At 47.4% G+C, this 23,419-nt stretch overlaps 1 protein-coding gene across 3 annotated transcripts in view; it reads left to right on the top strand.

Annotated features, from left to right (window-relative positions):
* The window catches only part of Lrfn2 (leucine rich repeat and fibronectin type III domain containing 2), a 168,751-nt gene that overhangs the window by 136,919 nt on the left and 8,413 nt on the right, over positions 1-23,419 (top strand). For 2 of the 3 annotated variants that reach the window (XM_017596406.3, XM_017596405.3), the window contains one exon: positions 48-1,471. In XM_017596406.3, coding sequence (XP_017451895.1) covers positions 72-1,471 — 1,400 coding nt within the window. In that variant the 5' untranslated portion in view covers positions 48-71. Of the gene's footprint in view, positions 1-47; positions 1,472-23,419 lie in introns of those variants that run through there. The other variant, NM_001039699.1, reaches the window with a different exon arrangement.

Genomic DNA, 23,419 nt, shown 5'->3' with positions numbered 1-23,419 from the left:
ATAAGGGCAATTACCTGCTGACATTGATGTTGTGTCCTTCCTTCCAGGTGCAGAGGCCGAGTGACCAGACCATGGAGACTCTGCTTGGCGGGCTGCTGGCTTTTGGCATGGCGTTTGCTGTGGTCGATGCCTGCCCCAAGTACTGCGTCTGCCAGAATCTGTCTGAGTCACTGGGGACCCTGTGTCCTTCCAAGGGGCTCCTCTTCGTGCCCCCTGACATTGACCGGAGGACAGTGGAGCTGCGTCTGGGTGGCAACTTCATCATCCACATTGGCCGCCAAGACTTTGCCAACATGACAGGGCTAGTGGATCTGACCTTGTCTAGGAACACCATCAGCCACATCCAGCCCTTCTCCTTCCTGGACCTTGAGAGCCTCCGTTCCCTGCACCTTGACAGCAACCGGCTACCTAGCCTTGGGGAGGACACACTCCGGGGCCTAGTCAACCTGCAGCACCTTATTGTGAACAATAATCAGCTGGGTGGCATTGCTGATGATGCCTTTGAAGACTTCCTGTTGACTTTAGAAGATTTGGACCTATCTTACAACAACCTCCACGGTCTTCCCTGGGATTCTGTAAGGCGCATGGTCAACCTCCATCAGCTGAGTCTCGACCACAACTTGCTGGACCACATCGCTGAGGGTACCTTCGCAGACCTGCAGAAACTGGCCCGCCTGGACCTCACGTCCAATCGGCTGCAGAAGCTTCCCCCAGACCCCATCTTTGCCCGCTCCCAGGCCTCCTTGCTCACTGCCACACCCTTTGCCCCACCCCTGTCCTTTAGTTTTGGAGGGAACCCACTGCACTGCAATTGTGAGCTTCTCTGGCTGCGAAGGCTGGAGAGGGATGACGACCTGGAGACCTGTGGATCCCCTGGAGGTCTCAAGGGTCGCTATTTTTGGCATATTCGCGAGGAGGAGTTTGTGTGTGAGCCGCCCCTCATCACCCAGCACACACACAAGCTGCTGGTTCTGGAGGGCCAGGCAGCCACTCTTAAGTGCAAGGCCATTGGGGACCCCAGCCCTTTGATCCACTGGGTTGCCCCCGATGACCGCTTGGTAGGAAACTCTTCCAGGACTGCCGTATATGACAACGGCACTCTGGACATTCTAATTACCACCTCTCAGGACAGCGGCCCCTTCACCTGCATTGCAGCCAACGCGGCAGGAGAGGCTACCGCCACCGTAGAGGTCTCTATCGTGCAGCTCCCACACCTCAGTAACAGCACTAGCCGGATGGCGCCGCCCAAGTCTCGCCTCTCAGACATCACGGGTTCCAGCAAGACCAGTCGGGGAGGGGGAGGTAGCGGGGCTGGGGAGCCTCCCAAAAGCACCCCAGAGAGGGCTGTGCTTGTGTCTGATGTGACCACCACATCTGCCCTGGTCAAGTGGTCTGTCAGCAAGTCGGCACCCAGGGTGAAGATGTATCAGCTGCAGTACAACTGCTCCGACGACGAGGTACTGATTTACAGGTGAGCCAGAGGCTGCAGTGTGGTCAGGTGGCACGGGAGCGTGCCTGGGGCAGGGCCGGGAGGTTAGAGCCCTGTGCGCCTGCTTCCGGAACTTCTCTCCAGGGAAGCCTGTGGGGACCCTGGGTCAACTGTTCCTCTGCTACAGGTAAGGGGCTCCCCCCAGGATGGCAGGAGAAGAATGTATGTGGAAGGACCATGTTTCCCGGGAGAGGGTGAAGGTGTGACAGCTAAGTGGCTAGATACTTCTAAGCTCCTTTCTGTGAAAGCAGGGTCAGAGCTGAGCCTGGGAAATTCAGCGGCTGAAGCATCTCTGACTCCTTGTAGTCATGGTAGAAAATTATGAGAGGAGAAAAGAGTTGAGTATCTCGGCCAGCTTTCCAGTTCTGGTTGGCTCCAGATTACTCAGCTGCTCTATAGACCTAACCTACCCATGTTGATAGAAACTTGTGGTAGACAGTGGTTTACTCAAAGTGAGTCAGTGTGTGTGTGTGTGTGTGTGTGTGTGTGTGTGTGTGTGTGTGTGTGTGTAAGAGTAGTGGAGCTAAGTACAACAATGTCAAGCAACCAGAGCTTCCAGGGACTAAGCCACTACCTAAATACTATACATGGACTGACCCTGGACACTGACCTCATAGGTAGCAATGAATATCCTAGTAAGAGCACCAGTGGAAGGGGAAGCCCTGGGTCCTGCTAAGACTGAACCCCCAGTGAACTAGACTGTTGGGGGAGGGCGGCAATGGGGGGAGGGTTGGGAGGGGAACACCCACAAGGAAGGGGAGGGGGGAGGGGGATGTTTGCCCGGAAACCGGGAAAGGGAATAACACTTGAAATGTATATAAGAAATACTCAAGTTAATAAAAAAAAAAAAAAAAAAGAGTAGTGGAGCTAAACTGCACTACCTCAAATCATTAAAGGAAACCTACTTCAGGCCGGGCTGCATCAAAGGCCCCATGATTTCCCCAGATGTTCATTTTCCCATACCTTAAGTTCTGTTTCCTCTGGATTGAGTCCTGCCTCGGGTTGCCTTTTTCCTCCAGAGATGTCTGCCTTTTTCTTTGGTTTCTTTTTCCATATTAAGAAGAGCTTCCCCTTGCTGGCCCATTTCTGGCTGCCGAAGGGAGACTCGTAGGCTCATAGGGTCCTTTCAGATCTTAGAGGAGCCTCACCCTGTCCACCACCCCTCTGGACCCTGGGCTCCTTGTGGAAATGGAGTCAATGATACTGCCTTTGAAAAGCGGCTGTGAAGGTCAAGGGTCATTCTGAGGCCCGGACAAAAGGGAAGCTAACCCAGGGCAGGAGAATTACGTACCCCAGCCAGGCATATTAATGCATGGCTATAATCTCAGAATTCTAGAGGCAGAGGCAGGGAGATCATACTTCCTAGGGCAGCGTGTGTGCAAGTTCCAGGATGGTCAAAGCTTCATGGTGAGGCCCTGTCTCCAAAGAACAAACAACAATAGAAAGGAATGACATGTAACAGGAGCCATAGGCAGACACCAGAGCCTGCATGGATGATCTCAGCGGAGTCTTTCCCCATACGGGCCTCAGTTTCAGTAAAAACAAGGGCTGTGACCTCAACCCCTACTGCTTAGGAAGTGTGTGGTATCCTAGGAAATCCTGCCCATCGTGTGCTCACAGAATGACTAGCTTGGGAATGGAGCCGCAGGCCTCAACACATGACCCAGAGGCCACAGTCACATCATGGAGGGCTTCCGGGTTGATCAATTTCTGGATAGGGACAGAACTGATAAGGAAGAAACCAATGTGTCCTTGAGGGCCAGAACACCACGGAAACAGCAGAGCTGAGAATGCCCTTATTGAGCCTAGGCATAGAGAATGCAGAGGGGATGGGCTTAGAAGTGAGCTTGGAGAGATATGTATCAAAAGACAGTTCTAAAGCCTCACACACTCTCTCTTATAAAGCTTCTCTCTCTGTGTCTCTCTGTCTGTCTGTCTCTCTCTCAAGTGAATTATAAAGCTATACTTTCTCAAAAGATAAAGTTATAAGGCCTCTCTCTCTCTCTCTCTCTCTCTCTGTGTGTGTGTGTGTGTGTGTGTGTGTGTGTGTGTGTGTGTGTGTGTTGCTGATAAAATACAGTTTTCATAGAAAACTAGGAGAGGAAAGTTGTGGAAGGGACAGTAAAATTACCTTGCCTCCCGCCATGCAGACCTAACTGGAAGGCTTTAGGAAGTGCCTCTGTTTTACACCAGCTCAGAAGGACATGCGTGGTCCATCTACAGCATTAATAAATTTCGTCTTTCCCACCTGAGATCTCAGCTGGCTCAGCTCGCTTAGTCCCCACGGTACTAAAATATTTTGTGTTGACTTAACCATTAGCCTTCGATCACTAGAATTTTAGGTCGCTTCTTGTTTTTCAGTATTAAGAGTAATATCGTCATGGATTTTTTTTTTTTGTACCGAAGTAAAAATACAGTTGGTGACATGCCAGTTTTCACCACATATTCTCTTCGGGGTTGAATTATTGGCTTAACAAGTCAATTATAACACTTGCCTGTTGTGTTTGATTATTTATCTACTCTCTCTTAGGCAGCACATAACAATGTCCTTCTTGACCGCAACACCTTTTATCTTTCTCAGTCGCAGAGGTGGGACGCAGACCTGATTTAATTTACATTTGTTCATAGCCTGTGAGGCTGACCTTTTGGAAAATAAGTACATCTTCTTCAAGTGTGGATTTGTCATGTGGCTTTGACTTGCTAAAAAGCAGAACAGCTAAAAGCCACCAGCTGTGTGGCTGGCTTGGGCATTCGTTGATGAAAGGTTTGGCGTTATGAGGTTGCAGAGACGAGATGGGCATATGTCAGCAGTGTGGCCATGTCACTGTCATGAAGATGTCACCTTCTACCCTCACCAGGGGCTCATAAGTACCTGGAACGGCACCAGGCCTTGAAGCTGGGTTCGTGCTGTTACGCAAGAGAAAATTCAAATGTATTCTCTTGGCTAGCAGACTAGGAATCTGGAGAGTAAAAATAAAATGAAAGTGTCTAGCCAGATGTGGTTATGTAGGCCTTTAATGCCAATGCCTTGGGAGGTGGATTCAGGCAGCTCTCCGGGAGTTCAAGGCCAGCCTGCTCTATGTAGTGAGATTCAGGCCAACCTTAGTGTCTCAGTCACTGTTCTATTGCTGTGAAAAGACAGCATGCCCGTCAACTTTTATAAGAGAAGGCATTTAATTGGGACTAACTTACCGTTTCAGAGGTTTAGTTCATTATCATCAGGGCAGGGAGCATGGCGGCACTCAGGCGTATCTGGCACTGGAGAAGTAGCTGAGAGCCTTACGTTTGGATTGGCAGGAAGACTCTGGGCCTGACTTGGGCTTCAGAAAGCTCAAAGCTCACCAACAGTGACACACTTCTTCTAACAAGGCCACACCTACTCCACAAAGGCCACACCTCCTAATCCTTCTCAAGTAGTGCCACTCCCTGATGACTGAGCATTCAAACATATGGATCTATGGGGGACCATTCACCACCATACTAGGCTACTTAGAGAGACCCCGTTTCAAAACGAAGCAAAGCAAAACCAAACACCAGAACATAATAACAAAGTAGACTAAAAAGTAAGCATTAGAAATTAGAACAACAAAACAAACTGCAGAGGTCAAGGGTAACTCCTTAAGGCTGTCCATGAAGACTAGATGATATACCACAAGGAAAATGCTTCATCTAGAGTCTGGCTTAGCTGGTGAAGTGTTTGCTTCACAAGAGGGAGCACCTGAGTTTGGATCTCTAAAATTCACATAAAAGTCAAGCATGATGAATGGCTCATGTCTGTAGCCCTGGGATATTAAACAAGGCTAATCCCTGGTGAATTGGCTAAACAGCTTAGCACATGCATGTTTATGCACATATACACATCGCACACACAGACACAGACAACACAGACACACAGACACACACACACACACACACACACACACACACACACACCAAAAGCAAACAAAATAGAAAAGGAAGCTCTCTGTGTAGTATCAGCTCATATTAAGCTGCCACAGGATATAGGGTTCTGTTAGTATTGTCAATACTGGCCAAAGTAATAGCAGTCCTCAAGGTCATCATACTCTCTGCTGTCCTAGGGAAGGAAGTGGAAAGAGGTTGGGTATTCCATTTAGCCTTATTAGGAAGAAGATAGATTTCCAAAGCTTCGAAGAAAACCCTAAGGAGACTATGCTCTCAGAGGAGAGTAGGAGCAATCACCAGCACCAACATTATGGAAGCCTCAGTGTACACGTGAGGCACAGCTTTCCAGAGTCTATTTCACTTAGTCCTCCTGGTCATACCACGTATAAAGGGGCAAGATAATATCACAAAAGTCCCTCAAGGTCTCAGTCAGAAAAAGGCAGGTCTGTTGCTATGGTTTGACTGGGGGTCCCGAATGGCAGTACTAGGAGGTGCTGTGGACCTTTAAGAGGCAGAGACATAAGGGAGGTCCTGGGGTCGTTGAAGCCCTTGAAAGAGATTGTAGTATCCTAGTCCCTTCCTCTCCCTTAATCTATTTTATCTATCTATCATCTATGTATGTATGTATGTATGTATGTATGTATGTATGTATATGTATGTATGTATCATCTATGTATCCATCCTCTAGTATCTATGATTTATACTATCTATCTATCATCTATTTATCTACATATCATCCATTTATTTAGCATCTATTTATGTACCTATCCTCCCTCTCTTTCTCTCTCTCATTCTATCTATCTATCTATCTATCTATCTATCTATCTATCTATTGACCTACTATTATCTATCATCTACCCATTATCAACCTACCTATTATCTATCTATCTATCTATCTATCTATCTATCTATCTATCTATCTCTGTTTATCATCTATCTATCTATCTACCTATCACTGTCTATTTATTGTCTGTCATTGTCTATCTATCTATCTATCTATCTATCACTGTCTATCATCTACCTATTTATCTACCTATCACTGTCTATTTATCTGTCTGTCATTGTCTATCTATCTATCTCTCTATCCGTCCACCTGTAATCTACCTATCATCTGTCTTCGTCTGTCTTGGTCATCTTTATTATTGATCTCTTTATTTCAAGGAGTGTATTATAATCATTGCCACACAAGTCCAAGGTAAAGAGAATGGGGCTTTCTCAGAATTGTTACCCAGGTTTTAAGTTGTTGCTCATAAGGACATCACAGCCATGTATCAGTGCAGTGTTAAAAGACACAATAGTTCTCTGTTGTGTCAAGGACACACACTGCTCAGGTCAGGGGGGGTTGTGATTCTGTGAAGCAGAACAGAGCTGTACTGTGCTTACTCCAGAATGGCCAGAATAGAGCTGTAGTGAGTGTAATACAGAATGGCCTAGCATAGAAATGACATTCTAGAAATTCCTGTGAAATGAGGTAAGATCGACCTTGAAGATGAAAGGACTTACAAAGAGATCTCAGCCCTGTTGATGTAGTTAAAGGATTTATGGATAGGAAAGGGCAACATGCAGCACACATGCACAGATACATGTGTTAGTGCATGCAAGCATGTGCATGTGTACATGTGTACACCCTCCACACACACAGGGACTAGTCTATCACAAGAATAACATCTCACCAGTTCTACCCTGCATAGTTCACAGGTGAGGTTTGCTAACACATGTGTCACTGTCCCACAGGATGTCACTCTCTCTGGGTAGGAGAGGGACTGTTCCTCCCCTTCCCATGCTCACTGCTGTCCCCTCAGAGGGGTCCCCATTAATGCTGTTATTTACCTGAATGGGTCTGGCCCTGGTGATGGAGAGTGAAGGAGATAGCTTTGCCTCCCTCTTCTTCTCCAGCTCATGCTGCTCCAGTGTAGACACCTCCCACCCGTGGTCACTGGTGAGTCTGACCCTATGTAGTCTGCAAATTTCACACTTGATGAACAGAAGGGAAACAGACCTCAGAGCTGCCCTGTGGCAGCCTAAGCAACAGCTAAGGTAATCTGGGAGCTTCCAGGGCCCCCAGAGAACCCAGTTAGTCTCTCCCAGGGAAGATGGGGAGGTAGGAGTTGGAATGTCTAACTAGTGTGACACCAGTCCTTTCAGCCTGTGACTCTTCTTCAGCAGGACAGAATGGTTTCTGCAGCATTTACTGTACAGGGCCCAGTGTTCTGGTATTAGGACTTCTGAGGCATCTGAGCCCCGGAGCCTGAGGTCAGAGACAGTCATCACGTTAGAGGCTCAGAGAGTCTAGCCTGACCCAGATCCATGTCACTGACTGATACCCAGGGGTTCCATCGAACCCCAGGAGAGCTGTGAGCAGTGTCTGATGCATGTGGTTCTAGGCCTCATTCCAGAACATTCCAGGTTCTGGCCTCTCTCCAGATGGGGAGACCCAGCTAACCTCAGGTGACCAAGGAAAAACTTCTGTCCTGAAAGCTCTCTTGTTAGCAGATACCTTATATCACGCCCCCCCAGGTACTTCTCCCCAAAGATGCACTGGCCAGCCCTGCAGGCAGGTATTGGGGCACTGTGGGTTCATTTAGTCCTCAGGTGGTACCTGTCTTGCTTTCAGTGTGACTGGGGAAGATTGACAGTCACGTCTCACATCATCAGGGCCAGACCTTTCAGGGAAGGAAAAACATTAATGGGGACCCCTCAGAGGGGAAAGCATTGAGCATGGGGGGAGGGGAGGAACAGCCCCTCCCCCACTCAGAGAGAGTGACAGCCCATCTCAGCTAAGCCTCATCTCTGGTGTGACATGAAAAGTTAAGTGCCCTGCATGTCATTATCGGCCCAAGTGACATTCACCAACACTTGTCTCTAAGAGCTGTCAGGAACGGCTGTCAGCAGATGAGATGCTGGAACCAGTCCCAGAGAGGGCCCGGGGCACAGCCAGCTCTCTACCTACAGCTCAGTGGGACCAGCCAAGCTACAGGCTTGCCTTTACCCTGCGTGTGGTGTGTCCAGCACCTCAATGTAGGGACAAGAGGGCCTTGAGGTATGTTGTCCCCCTCAAGGGAACAACCACAGAAGCTCCTTCTGCTCCATCAGTTTCTAGGCTGATGGGACACCTCACTTCTAGAGTGTGGAGTATAGAGGTGAAGATGTGTAGGGCTCGGGATGGATTGCTTAACTTAACAAAGTCACTTAAGGAGGGGTTGATTCTTACTCAGTTTGAACATCCAGCCTTTCAGGGTAGAGAAGGCTTAGGGCAGGAGTGTGAGGCAGCTGGTCAGATTGTACTGAGTCGGGAAGCCAAGAGAGGTGGATGCCGGTCCTGAGGTGGATGCTGGTCCTGAGTAGTGCTGAGGTGAATGCTGGTCCTGAGGTAGATGCTGGTTCTGAGGTGGTGCTGAGGTGAATGCTGGTCCTGAGGTGGATGCTGGTCCTGAGGTGGATGCTGTCCTGAGGTGGATGCTGGTCCTGAGGTGGATGCTGGTTCTGAGGTGGTGCTGAGGTGAATGCTGGTTCTGAGGTGGTGCTGAGGTGAATGCTGGTCCTGAGGTGAATGCTGGTCCTGAGGTGGATGCTGGTCCTGAGGTAGTGCTGAGGTGAATGCTGGTCCTGAGGTGGATACTGGTGCTGAGGTAGACTCTGGGGTTGAGCTTGCTTTTTCTATGTTTCTAAGTCCTGAACCCCGATCCACCGGGTGGTACTGACTACATTTAGTAAACTGGTCTTCCTGCAGCTTCCTCAGCTAGCCCATTCCAGAAATTTCCTCTCAGACTAGCCAGAGATTTGCCTCCCAGATGGTTCTAGAGCTTACCAAGCTGACACTCAATACTACACTTTTTGCCTGTTTTTGCTGCACCATCACTCCCCCCACCCCTGGAAGGGATATAAAGATGGAGTCTACGCCCCCAGGATTCCATGTGGTCACATCTCGGTTCCCTGCTCTCTACCACCTGGAAAGTTGACCCATGACTTTGGCGATAAGTGGGGAATATATCTCGATATTCGTTTCTTGAAGGGGGAAGAGCATGTGGTGCAGGGTCCTCTGCCTGTGCTTAGGACTTGCCTATGTCCCTAGGCAGGCTGGCTTCTCCTGAAGGGGTGCTGAGCACCCACAGATAGAGAGGAATATGTATCATTTGACGTTGGGGAGACAGGGACAGTGCTGCTGTGAGAGGTCCCATCAAGTCAGCCTTCCTGAGGATGCAGTTTTGTAACTTCTCTTCCCTTTGAAATCATGTACGCCCAAGTAGAAGGGATAGGAAGGGTAAGAAAGAGCCTTGGCTCCACCCATCCCAGGTCTCGCCTCTGGGAATTTTACTAATGCCCTCTAATGTCTTGGAAAGCTGGAACGTGAGCCAGCCACCCACTGCAGCCTCTGTTTGGGGGAATTTTTCTGATCAGTATCACTTCTTCATAATTTCAAGTGCCAGCAAGCTTGGCATAAGCTGGGAACAAGGATGCCAACTTGAACCCCAGTTCTACCCAGAAACAGCCACTCAGGGCTGCTTAGCAGCAAACACGGGTAGGATGTGGTTCTTTGAAATCCAAAACCATGGCAGAGACCAAGTTACCAGAGGTCTCCCAGCAGCAGCAGTGGAGAAGGATGAACAGGGGGCTCACCAGAATGCCCCCTTCTAAAGAAGAATCCAGGAAAAGAGTTAGGGTTCTGCTTTTCTGGGCTGTCCAGGCACCAACGATCTAGCCTGCTTCTGTCTCTCTCCCTTACCGCCCTCAGCTCAGCTTTTGCCTTTAAAGTCACTCCTAGTACACAATATCTGCTGGGCCACGCTGCCAAAAGTGCCTTCTATGTAGAAGGACAAGAAACAATAGGAGCAAAGTGAGGGATTTGCCGGAAAAGCCAACCACTGACTTCCATCCCATTGTATGGCACCCATTTCTGCAAAGCTGGGCACACCTTGAAATATAGAGGAGATGGGGGGGGGGGCAGCTAGCACTCTTGAAGCCTTTGGCTTCTACCCAGGCTCATTTACTAAACCTGCAGCCAAAGGCAAAGCATGACACTGCCTTCGGTCTTGTTATATTCATCTGTAAAATGGGAAAAGAGAATGTCTTGCCAGTTTCGTGGTCTAGGGTCGAGAAGGAATTGCATAATGAGTATCCTTCATAGTCAACCAAGAAGTACTAGGACCATTCAGTACTGAGATCAGGGAGAACTGGGACCAAAAAGCACTGGGACTGGGAAGTACTAGAAAATAAGAATTACTGGGGCCAGGAAGTACTGAAGCCAGGGAGTATTGAGATCAAGGAGTACTAGAACCAGGAAGTACTAGTACCAAGAAGTACCAGGACCAAGAAGTACTGGTATCAGCAATTATTGGGACGAGGAGGTACTGAGACAAGAAGTACTGGGACTAGAGACTACTGGGACCCAAGAAGTACTACTAGGACCAGGAAGTACTGAAGCCAAAAAATACTAGGACTGGAAGTGCTACTGTTGAGAGCCTCCCCACTTTCTCTTTTGGACCATCTTGTCCTGTTTGCCAGGCCGACTTGTGCGTCTTCATTTTCCTAAACCAGGAGAGCTATAAAAGGGACAACTGGTTTGATGAGGGATGAGGGTAGAAAGTATATGTTTGCTTGGTCAGAAATGTCTCATTCAATTGGGAGTTCCGATGGACACATAGGAGGGACAACAGTAGACGTTCAAACTCCGCAACCGGCTTGAGCATAGGGAGACATATCACAGGGTGCATTGTCAGAGATCCAATCACACCACCATGTTCCCGTCCTGCCCCTTTTACTCTGCTCAAGGGTGACACATCTCAGATTCAAAAGCCCCCCTTGGGGCTGTTGAGAGGCGACCAATTCTTCCCCTTGTCATCCCCCTTGCTCTGGAAGATTTTTGGCTGGGAACATCCCTGCAGTTGAGGGTAGCTCTGTACCCTCCCCAAATGCATCCGCCTCCCTCCTAGTAAGAGTAAGGCAGCCCTGTGGTATCCATGCAAGTTTGAGTTGTATGGAGTAATAGAGCCTGGGGGAGCATCAGGAACCTGAAGACAGTGCTGGTGGCCACTGCTGGATAGCTAGCCTTGCCCAGGGGTGGTCATAGGACCTGGCTCCTTTGGGACAGCTGGGGCATGCAGGAGACTGGGAAGCATGGCACCCAGGCATTTGGACCTCTGCCTGACATTCTGTAGTACTGTGCCTCCAACCAGGACTGAGCTTTAGGACCCCTTGGTTGCTGTGTCATCCACCACCATCTACTGAGTTGGCTCAGGCTGGGCATCTGATTTTCTAGTCTTAAGGCCTCCCCAGGCACTGCTGGGGTCACAGCCTCATGGATGACATTGGCCTACAGAGCATTTGTAATCCATTGCTGGGGTAGGTCCCTATTTATCTGGAGAGAGAGAGAAACCCGGAGCTCTGACATTAGAACTGTCTGGCTCTGACATTAGAACTCTGAACTCTCCAGAGAGGCAGTGTGCAGAGCCTTGGGAAGACTCTAGCAGAAGCACTTATCCTATCTCCTGGCTAAGTGTGAGGAACCAATACAAGGATGGGGGCAGGCCTGGCTCTGCTTGGCTCTTTCCTGTTTGCTCTGGTTTTACTTCAGTTGCTGTGATAAAACAAGCGAATAAAAGCAGCTGTGAGGAAGAAAAGGTTTCGTTTGGTTACAGTTGCAGCCTGTGGTCCCTCTTTGCAGGTAAGTCAAGGCAGAAAATAGTTACTAAGTATCTGGACAAGACCCCTGGGTTGCAACAATATAGTCAAAGGCTTGGTCTTGAAGAAGCTGTCAGGCCTATGAGGAAGAGAGAGAGGAGGGAAAGGATTTAAAATATGGGCGGATGCATGTAGCCCACTGGAGTACCTTCCTAACATGCACAAAAGTCCGGGGTTCAATTCTCAGCAGCACAAAAACCGGATAAGATGGTGTGTGCCACCCAGGAGGTGGAGGCAGGAGGATTAAATGCTCAAGATCATCCTAAACTCTTATCTTGAGTCCAATCATCCTGAGCTACACAAAACCTTGTCTTAAAAAACAATGTTTTAGAGGCTGGAGAGGCTCAGGTTAAAAGCATATACTACTCTGGCAGAGGACGTGAGGTTCCTGTCACCCGCACTGATCAGATCACAGCAGTCAGTAACTCCAGCTGCCAAGAACCGGCTTCTTCTTTTGACTTCCAATGGCACCTGAACTCTGATACACATACCCCCACACACAATATATATAATTTAAAATAAAACACATATTTACATTTTATTTATTTATTTTAATTAATTAATCAATTAATTAAATAAATTTAACACAATTTTTTTCTAGATAGGGTTTCTCTGTGTAACCCTGACTGTCCTGGAACTGAGAGATATGCTTACATCTGCCTCCCAAGTGCTGGGATTAAAGGTGTGTGCTACCATGCGGTCTAAGTCAGGGTTCCTATTCCTGCACAAACATCATGACCAAAAAGCAAGTTGGAGAGGAAAGGGTTTATTCAGCTTACACTTCCACATTGCTGTTCATCACCAAAGGAAGCCAGGACTGGAGGTCAAGCAGGTCAGGAAGCAGGAACTGATGCAGAGGTCATGGAGGATTGCTACTTACTGGCTTGCTTCCCCTGGCTTGCTCAGCTTGCTCTCTTACAGAACCTAAGACCACCAGCCCAGGGACGGCACCACCCACAATGGGCTGGGCCCTCCCCACTTGATCACGAGTTGAGAAAATGGGTCTCATGGAGGCATTTCCTCAACTGAGGCTCCTTTCTCTGTGATAACTCCAGCTTGTGTCAAGTTGACACACAAACACATCACTATTAAGCCTCAACCCTTACTTTCTTATTCATCCCCAAGATCTAAATAACTTTAAGACTCCCACAGTCTTTACCTACTAAAAGTTCAATACCTTTAAAATATCCAATATCTTTTAAAATTCAAAGTCTTTTTAAAATTCAGTCTCTTAACTGTGGACTCCACTAAAATACTTTCTTACTTCAAGAGGGAAAAATATCAGGGCACAGAAGCGAAATCAAAATCTAACCGTCCAATGTCTGGGATCAACCCACGAGATCTTCTGAGCTCCCAAGGGCTTGGGTCACTTCTCCAGCTCTGTCCTCTGTAGCAGACACCTTGTCTTCTAGGCTCCAGCTGCCTGTTCTCCACTGCTGCTGCTGCTCTTGGTGGTCATCTCATGGTACCGGCATCTCCAAAATGCTGCTGTCTTCTACAGCTAGGCTTCACCAGTAGCCTCTCTTCATGGTGCCAAGCCTCAACTCCTTTGCATGACCCCTTCAGTCCTGGGTCATCAATTGCAACTGATGCTGCACCTTCACCAATGGCCTTCCATGGCCTCTCACAGTGCCCAGCCTCAGCTGCTCTTCATGACCCCTTCATGCCTTCAAAACCAGTACCACCTGAATCACTCTTACATATTATCAAGTCCAGCCACAGCGCAAGGTACAACCTTGGCTTTCTCTGGAACACAGCCTCTTTCTGATTTCAGAAAACACTTCCCAGAAGATTTCACCTCAATGATGTTGGTCTCTTCTTAATCACCACTAATTTCTTAGCTCCAGCTGACCAGCATCAATTGTCCCAGTAATGCAAAGGTTTCGTTTTAGTGGTTCTGGTATCTTGTTAATCACAACTGATTCTTCAGCCCCAGCTAACCAAAGCCACAGAATCGTCACAATCAAAATAGAAACAGCCCTGACAAGAGTCTTTAATCTTCCCTCTGAAATTTCACAAGCTAGGCCTCCATCTTCTGCACTGTTCTCAACACTATCTTCCAAGCTCCTACAGACCATCCCACAGAGCTCTTAACATCCCAATGGCTCTTCTAGCTCAAAGTTCCAAAGTCCTTACACAGTCCTCCCAAAAACATGGTCGAGTTATCATAGGAATACACCGCTAAGATGGTACCAATTTGTCTTAGTCAGGGTTTCTTTTCCTGCACAAACATCATGACCAAGAAACAAGTTGGGGAGGAAAGGGTTTATTCAGCTTACACTTCCACATTGCTGTTCATCACCAAAAATGTCAGGACTGGAACTCACACAGGCAGGAAGCAGGAGCTGATGCAGAAGCCATGGAGGGATGTTACTTACTCGATTGCTTCCCCTGGCTTGCTCAGCTTGCTCTTCTATAGAACTCAAGACCACCAGCCCAGGGATGGCACCACCCACAATGGTCTGGGTCCTCCCCTCTTGATCACTAATTGAGAAAATGCCTTACAGCTCGGACTCATGGAGGCATTTCCTCAACTGAGGCTCCTTTCTCTGTGACAACTCCAGCTTGTGTCAAGTTGACACACAAAAACAGCCAGTACACACGCCCAGCTCTAAAACTGTATTTTAAATGTGTGCACTTGTGCTGGGCTGTCATCTTATGTGGGCCATCAGAGATGGCATGTCAGAGGAGTGGCATGGGAGGCAAAGACCTGAAGTGATGGAAACAGCCGGGTGGAGGAGTCAGTGTTCTCATAATGCCCTTGGGTAGGATAGTGCCTGTCCTGTTGGAGAGGCAGCAAGGACTCCTAGGTATCTGGGGCAGAGTGGCAGGGAGTGAGCTGGGGGTGGGGCAGGATGACATCAGGTAGGACCTCAGAAGCCAGAGCAAGACTTGGGTTTTATTTTAAGATTTAAGAGCAAGACTGAGGCCCACTGTGCTGAAGGACAGTGGCTATAGAGTACGTTCAGAGAGGAGACGGATGGGGTGGGTTAGTTCTAGAGGGATGGGAGGCCTGCCCTGTCTAGAGAAGCTCTTGTCTCACAGCATCGACATATATGCAAAGGCCAGTAGGATGTGATGTGGGAGTGATCCCTAGACAGGCCATGTTGAATCTTTTCATAGAGCCCTGGCTACGATTTTCTCTGCTGGGGAACCTTATGGTGACCCCTGAAAGACTCCTAGTAGAGAGCAGGCACTCTGACTTCTCAGTGTATAGATGAGCCTCCCATTGCATTGCTGGCCCAGCTCCTCTGCCACTGTGCCTCACTGCTCTCTCTCCTCTTTTTCTTTGTTTCTCAGTCCGATTACAAGACTTTTTATAGGGTCTAATGTAGCTCAGGCTGGCACTCAACTCTCTATGTGGCTAAGGATGACCTTCAAATTCTGGTTCTCCTGATTCTACTCCCCCCTTCCAAATGCTAGGATTGCAGGCATGTATCATCACACCTGCTTTATGCCCTGCTGGAGATGGACCCCCCAGAGCCTCATGTATGATAAGCAACCGCTCTACTCACTGGGCCACATCCCAGCATCCCTGATAGTCATTATCTATGATACTGTTTAATTAGCCCATTAGGCAGGCCACAGTACTTCTGACAGCCCTTCACTTCCCCTAGAGGCTTAAAGGCTTTTTGTGCCAGTATCTGGCCATGATGACAGAAGCAGCTATTACAGGTAGAAGGGTGGCCCTAGATCAGGGGCTTGGTGACCTGCATTCTATCCCCTAGGACACGTAGACAGAGTGGGCTTTTCAGGTTCTGAGAAGTTACGATGCTGGTGGGGTGGCAGCTGGCCCTGAACACTTGGGAGATATTTTTACCACCCATCAAAATGCCACCTCGTGCTCGCTGAGCTGATGCCAAGGCTGCTCCCAGCCTGTGCTCATCTCCTCCCCCGGCTTTGACTGCTGCCAAGAAGGTCTGAGTGGAAAAGCTTGGAAAACTCCCTGTGGGTGTGGCTGGGAGTCAGCGGTTCTCACCCCCCTCCTCAGGACAGGGACTGGGGGAGCTTCCAGATGGTGGTCTGTGGCTGAGACTTAGATGCTGATCTCCTCACTTTACACGTGAGAAGGTGCAGAGGACCCCGTCCCAAACCACCACAGATCAAAGAACCTGAAATTCCTCAGTTAGAGGTGTTGTTTGTTTGTTTGTTTGTTTGTTTGTTATGGTTTGATTTTTGTTTTGTTTTGTTTTCCCTGCAAAGGGTAGAAAACTGGGAGGAACTGGGGTGGTTTCTTGGGGGAATGGAAGCCGATGCTATGAAGGGCGCAGTGGAAGTCTTAGCAGTTGCAGAAAGCAGAGAGCATTTCCTGGATCTATGGTCAAAAGCCTGGGAGAACTTGGGTAGGGAAAAGGAAAAAGCCAAGGTCCTTGGTTTCTATCCAACTCCTTGATCAGCATAGCCATCTTGGACTTGGTTCTTCTGCCTTTAAAAATGGGACTTGGTTTTGTTTCTCTCTCTCTTTTTTTTCAAATTTCACAGCCTGAAAAAACAACCAGAGTACGAACCAGATAGTCCAAGCTCATCCACACCAGCCTTCTCCTTTACCTACCTCCCTACCCTCACTCCCCCTATCCACATTGCTGCAGTAGTCCCTATATGAAGATAAGTTTGGAGTCAGGCCTAAGGACAGACCTCACCTAGAGAGCTTGTGCGCGCGCGCGCGTGTGTGTGTGTGTGTGCATGTGTATGTGTGTGTGTGCATGTGTATGTGTGTGTATGTGTGTGTATGTGTGTGTGTGCATGTGTATGTGTGTGTGTGCATGTGTATGTGTGTGTATGTGTGTGTGCATGTGTATGTGTGTATGTGTGAGTGTGAGTGTGTGTGTGTGCATGTGTGTGTGCATGTGTATGTGTGTGTGTGTGCATGTGTATGTGTGTGTATGTGTGTGCATGTGAATGTGTGTATGTGTGGGTGTGAGTGTGTGTGTGTGTGCATGTGTGTGCATGTGTATGTGTGTGTGTGCATGTGTATGTGTGTGTGTATGTGTGTGTATGTGTGTGTGCATGTGTATGTGTGTGTGTGTGCATGTGTATGTGTGTGTGTATGTGTGCATGTGTATGTGTGTGTGTGCATGTGTATGTGTGTGTATGTGTGTGTATGTGTGTATGTGTGTATGCGTGTGTGTATGCGTGTGTGCGTGTGTGTATGTGTGTGTATGTGTGTATGTGTGTGTGCATGTGTATGTGTGTGTATGTGTGTGTATGTGTGTGTATGTGTGTGTATGTGTGTATGTGTGTGTATGCGTGTGTGTATGCGTGTGTGCATGTGTATGTGTGTGTGTATGTGTGTGTATGTGTGTGTATGTGTGTGTGTATGTGTGTATGTGTGTATGTGTGTGTATGCGTGTGTGCGTGTGTGTATGTGTGTGTATGTGTGTGTATGTGTGTGTGCATGTGTATGTGTGTATGTGTGAGTGTGAGTGTGAGTGTGTGTGTGTGTATGTGTGTGTTGAGAGGGGACATCCCCCCAGAAGGCTCAGCAGTGAATAGGTCCCCAGATGCAACAAAAGGACCTCACATGTACCCTAAGTTCATCTCTTAGTCCCTGACCTCCTAAAAAAGAGAGTTTGAACACAGGCCTACCACACTCTACAAAGAGTGTCTCCCCACTTCTCCCAGGACTAGAGAGGATTAGAGGTGTGAGGTGGATCTGGGGCTGGGGTTTGCAGATGACATGTTTATGCCAAGGTCAGAGACTCCATTCACTTTCACACTATCCTGTTCCCTGCTCTCTTCCTTGCTGAAGAGACGCCCCCAGAATTATCATCCACTGTCAGCGGAGACGCCATGAGAAAGCAGAGAATGCATGAGCCCAGCTGACTCTGTTGCCATCTACCCACACAGAAGTACAAAGTGGGCGGGCACTTCAGAGGAGTCGCGCTCACACAAATGGAAGACGCTTCCAGGCAGTGCTAATGATATCTGAGGAACGAAGCTTTGAATTGAGGGCAGGGCGTGGTTTAGAGGACCTGGAAGAGTTCATCTGAGTCAGGTAGATGCACGTCTTCTCCACGCTGACAGAACGGATGGCTGAACCCTCAGATGTTCTAATTTATCGCTTACTATTTGAGTCACGGCTACACTGGTTGCTATCGCCACCTCTGAGCAGACTTAAAAAACAGGCCATGACTTGACCCTAACGACAGGCCGACAGAGAGTAATAGTGGCCTGGTCTCAGTCCTTCAAGGGCCACCTTTTCCTTAGAGCCACATGGTAACAGCTTTTCTATCCTAGCACCACAGGCCAGGCAGTCAAGAAAGGTTGAGAGTGGAGCCGTGAGTCTCTGGTGTGAGCTTCTGATGCAAGAACGTCTGGTGGATGAAGTAAGTGGAAGACCACAGCTGGGCTGTTGACCTTGAGTCTTAAACAAAGTGAAGCATAAAAGGTCATATTTACTTCAGCAAAACCCTGGGAGCTGTGAAATATCAGGGTATGGATAAAGACATCAGTAAATCACCCACCGCCAGGATCGACTGCTCTTCTTCCAGCCTAGGCTGGGTATCCTGTGGGCAGAAGGGGAGGGGAAGAAGGTAATGGCCTCTGGGGACTCCAGATAAAACTGGCTCTGGGCTTCAGTGGTGTTGAAAACGCGTGAGCTGTAGACGGCCCTGGGAGGTAACATTGTCAGCTCCATCTGCCTCACAGAGACATCGCCTTACCCAGAGGTTGACACTGGCAGCTTCATCTATTGCTCTCCACGTTGAATTTTGAGACAGTCTCACTAAACCTGGAGCTCCCCAGTTGTCTAGACTGATTGGCCAACGAGCCCCAAGGACCCCTATGTCTCCACTCCATATTGCTTTTTGTACATTTAGTCAACCTGCCTGTGAGCAGGGCATCTACTGAGAGGTCAGGAAGGAGCAGAGGCGAGGAAGGACAAGGTAAAGTAAATGGGTAGAAAGTTATGGACCTCGTCACCTTGGACAGCTCCCCCTAAGGAAATGATTCCAAATGCTCACTCCTTAGTATAGACTCATGGCTGACAGCAACCTCAGTCGCTTTCTCTTTTTTAGTGATCCCTATGGCCAATGAATGTGCGCATGTACACACACGCACGCCCACCCCACGCACGTGAGCCAGTGCACACATACTCACACATCATCCTTATATAATTGTAAGCAAGGTTGTAGGTTATTTTACAAACAGGAAGAACAAGGTCTGAGAAATGAAGTAACAAACGCATAACCAGTGAGTTGTAGAGGATTTGAGCCCAGAGCCCAGACAGCTTGTGTGTTAAAGCTTGTGTATATTTGTAGTTGGGGACCGACTGGCATAGTACACTGTCACCAATACCCTGCTAACCAGCTCATTCTGGAGATACAGTTGCAGCATTCTAGAACATCAGAAGTGGCTGAAGCACAGAGTGTGAAGGTGATTGGACTCAGCTCACACAGGAGTCAACGAATCAGAGACTCATTGCCTGTGTCTGAATGTGGGATGTTTGGTGTGTGGGGACAGAGGATGTTTATCCTCCAGCCTTCTCCCATAAGCTCTCTGGGATTAGAGAGCAGGGGTGTCTGGGAGGATCAGTAGAAATACAACAGGGACACGTTTTGAGTAGGTTTCTCTTGCCTACCAGCAGGAAAGACATCTCTTCACAGGGTACGAGTGCTATGTGCAAGGAGGCTGGAATCAGAGCAGGCTCACCAAGTGCTTCTTGAAGGCAGAAAGTCATGTTTGCAGTCACCCATCCATCCAAAGCAAAAGAATGCCCTATGAAGACAGTTTAGCCCCCCCCCCAGACCATGGCATAGGATTTGAACTCGATTTTCAGATAGTCTCCATCATGCCTATTTTACAGTATATATTCTTTGGAGTATGTGTGTGCATATTTTTGGTTTATGTATATGAGAGCATATGTGTGGTACAATGTGGTCAGGGGTCAACTTCAGAGTCCTTCCTTAGGAGCATCATTCAACAAGATTTTCATAAGATTTGTCCTTATTTTTATTTCTGTGTGTGAATGTGTATGTATGTATGCCACATGTATGCTGGACACTCCATAGCATCCAGGAGAAGGCATTGGATTCACGGGATCTGGAGTTGCAGGTGTTTGTAAAAACCCAGCAATGGTCCTGGGAACCAAACTTGAGTCCTCCTTAAGAGCAGCAAACACTCTTAACATTCAGGCATCCCTCCAGCCCCTCTTCTTTTTTATTTCTGAAAAAGGGTCTCTGGATGGTCTGGAACTGGCCCTATTGGCTATACTTGCTGATTAACAAGCCTCATATCCAGCTTTTAAAAAAGTATCTGTCCTAAGAACTGACTCCAGATTTCAGATCTTGGCTGAACATAAACTTACTCTTATGAGGCTTTGGGCAGGTCACCTGGCTTTGATATGCTTCGGTTTCTTCATTGGTTCATAGGGATGGATGATACTTTCCCTACCCCCCTACACATAGAATTGCTGAAAGGATTAAACTAACAAGTAGAAAATATTCAGAATAAGCATCAATAAATGTCCATCGGGACCATTACATGTGTATTTTTTTTCGTTGTGAATTATTGTAAAACAGTCTGCTTTAACACTAAAATGTGCTTCCTGGCAAACTCTAATTCTGCAGATGCTCTAATTCCACCCTGATGTTCAGGGTAACGTGGGGCTGTTAGTCTCTGATGTATAAAGACAGCTGATAGCAGGGCAGCTCTCTAACACACTAAAATTCACATTCAAGTGCTTTATAGACATGCAACCTGAACAATGCCTGGGCACACTCTAACTCCTTCCTACACACCACTTTCAATACTGAAAACAATGGCAATACTGTCGAAATAATTGCAGGGCTGTTTGTTTCAGGAATATTGACCAGAAAAAAATATACAGGATCTGTGAGAGTGGTTCAGTGGGCAGAGAGTTTGTTTTGCAAACATGAATCCTTGAGTTTGGATTCCATAATCCATGCAAAAAGCAGAGCAAATCAGAGTGTGCATATATGTGTAACCCCAACATTAGCAGGACAGAGACAGGGAACCCATGAATTTTCCAGATACACAGGGTACTGTAGTCAATCATCGGCCTCCAAGTTCAATGAAGAAACTATGTCTCTAAAAATATGGCTCTGGCATCCACGTGCACCTGGAAGACACTCATGCACACACCCAAACATGTTCACACACAGAGACAAGTATAAGCGGCACAACATGAATATATATTCATACATTTTTGTTCAAGTAATTCTAGGGCATAATATGTGGAGAAGCAGCACATGCAGATACAGAGCTCTGAATAGTTTGTCACAATGGCCCAGCCACTTTTGACTGGACGGGACTTGAGAGAGTGATCTATCTACTTGGGGCTAAATTTCTCCATCTATGATTATCACTGCATAGAATAGAGATGTTGTTTGATACAAGCCGTGTATAGCTGCCACAGGGCAAGAACTTGGTGAGTGTGTACGCGTGTGCCACTGAACCAGCCCCAGCTTTTCTACCTGGGAAGGAAACAACCCACTTTGAGACTCATGGGCCTCCATGATGCTTGATGACAGGCTATCTGCCTTTGTTTAATGGAATTTTATGTATTATGGGAGTAAGATGTAGAGGCCATCCTGAAAGTGTTGTAGATGTGGGGCTGTGAAGATGGTGATACAGATGCCAAAAAAAAAAAAAAAAATCAGATAGTTAACAGGACCTCACTAAATGAGTATTGCAGCTAAGTAGGTAAGAGTGGTATGCCTCTGATGGAGGGAAATGAGACAAGCTTCTGAAATGGCTAGTTCTAGGGAGCTAGAGGAGACGAGACTGAAGGAAGCATGAAGGTAAAAAGGGGTGTTTGTTGATAACTTAAAACAGGCAAGGGCTACCCTTCAGACATAGACTAGTCACTTCCACTAACACAAACCCACCTTGTTATCCTTGTTTTGGTCACTGGCAAATGACAGACTTTTCAGATCTCTTCTTACCAAGGAACTGTATGAGGCAGGGAGGTATCAGTGTTTCAGCAGAACAGTGCAATACTATTTAATGCCTTGAGCTTTCTACCATCCAGCATGTCACGCTAGTAAAGATACTTGCTTTTGACTTACTGTCCTCTAGACAGCACAAGGCAAATCCTACACAGGCTAGTGCAGAACAGAAGGAACATGTTGGGGATGTATCCCTGCTCTTAAAAGTTCACTCTATATAGCTTCTTCCCATTTGTTTGCCAAAATCTAACACTTAGACTTAGCTGCAAGAGATGCTGGCAAATATGAATGGAGATAGGAGACCTTGTATGTTATTACCTGACTTATTATGGTGCCAAGATATCCCCAAAAGACTTTTAAAAAGCACGGATTTATTTTGATCCACAGTCTGAGAGTTTAGGTAGGTCCTCAGGTAGGGGAAGGCATAGTGACAGGAAAATAAAGTGGCTGGTTATGTGTGTCTGTAGTTAGAAACAAAAGAGGGAGAGATAGACAGAGAGACAGATACAAAGAGACAGAGAAACAGAAAGACAGACATAGAGAGACAGAAGGGGGAGGGAGAGAGAACAGCTAGTGCTCACCTTTTTTCCCTTCTTTATTAGTCTGGGATCCCAATCTATGCATTAGTGATGCCCATTTTCTGGGCAGATTTTCCCTCTTCAGTCAATCTTCTAGAAAAACTCTCTCCAGTTACAGAGTATCTCCTAAATGTCCCCAAATACTGTAAAGTTGACAGTGGGGGTTAATCAGTACAGTATGGAACCAGAGAATGAGTTGGGGCACTCAACCTAAAGGCTTGACCCATTCTTTGAGACAAACTGTGTCATTGGGAAATAGTAGACCAAATCTGAGATAGTGTATAAGAGGTCATAGGACATCAGAGGATTAGGTATGTTGGTGTAGGCATAGAATTTTTGCAACCTACATTTAATAAAAGTTCAACCTCTTCTCTAGCCCACCACCCAGCAAAGGTAGTGAAAGAGAAAAGCTATTAGGGCATGGGAAAGTGGACTTGTTCAGCAATAGTTCTTTGCATGGTGAGCTTGATCTTTAGGGGCATCTATTTAGTCCCATAGCAAACACCAAATACAACTTAGCAGCTACAGTCCAGTCCTTTTGGTAAGCAGACACCAGGAACAAACTGGCAGCTACAGTCCTTTCAACAAGCAGATACCAGGCGGCTATAAGTCAATTCTGAAGAAACCACCAGACTCAACAATCAGCCTAAAGCAAGGCCTCAGAAATATCAAGGTGCTGCCAGAATTTGATGAGCAGTACTTGGGCAATGTCTGGGCTATCACCATTGAGCTGAACAATGTTATGTAAGGCAAACCAATACATGCATGTCTTTAGGAAGAATAACAATGTGGAACAAACCAAATTTAAGTTCAGTGTCTGTGGGGTCATATTTATACTCCTTCACCTTGGGTCCTTTTACATG

This window comes from Rattus norvegicus, chromosome 9 (genome assembly GCF_036323735.1).
Source record: "Rattus norvegicus strain BN/NHsdMcwi chromosome 9, GRCr8, whole genome shotgun sequence".
Classification (NCBI taxonomy): domain Eukaryota; kingdom Metazoa; phylum Chordata; class Mammalia; order Rodentia; family Muridae; genus Rattus; species Rattus norvegicus.
The sequence above is the reverse complement of the archived record's forward strand: the minus strand, read 5'-3'. Positions and strand labels throughout refer to the sequence as shown.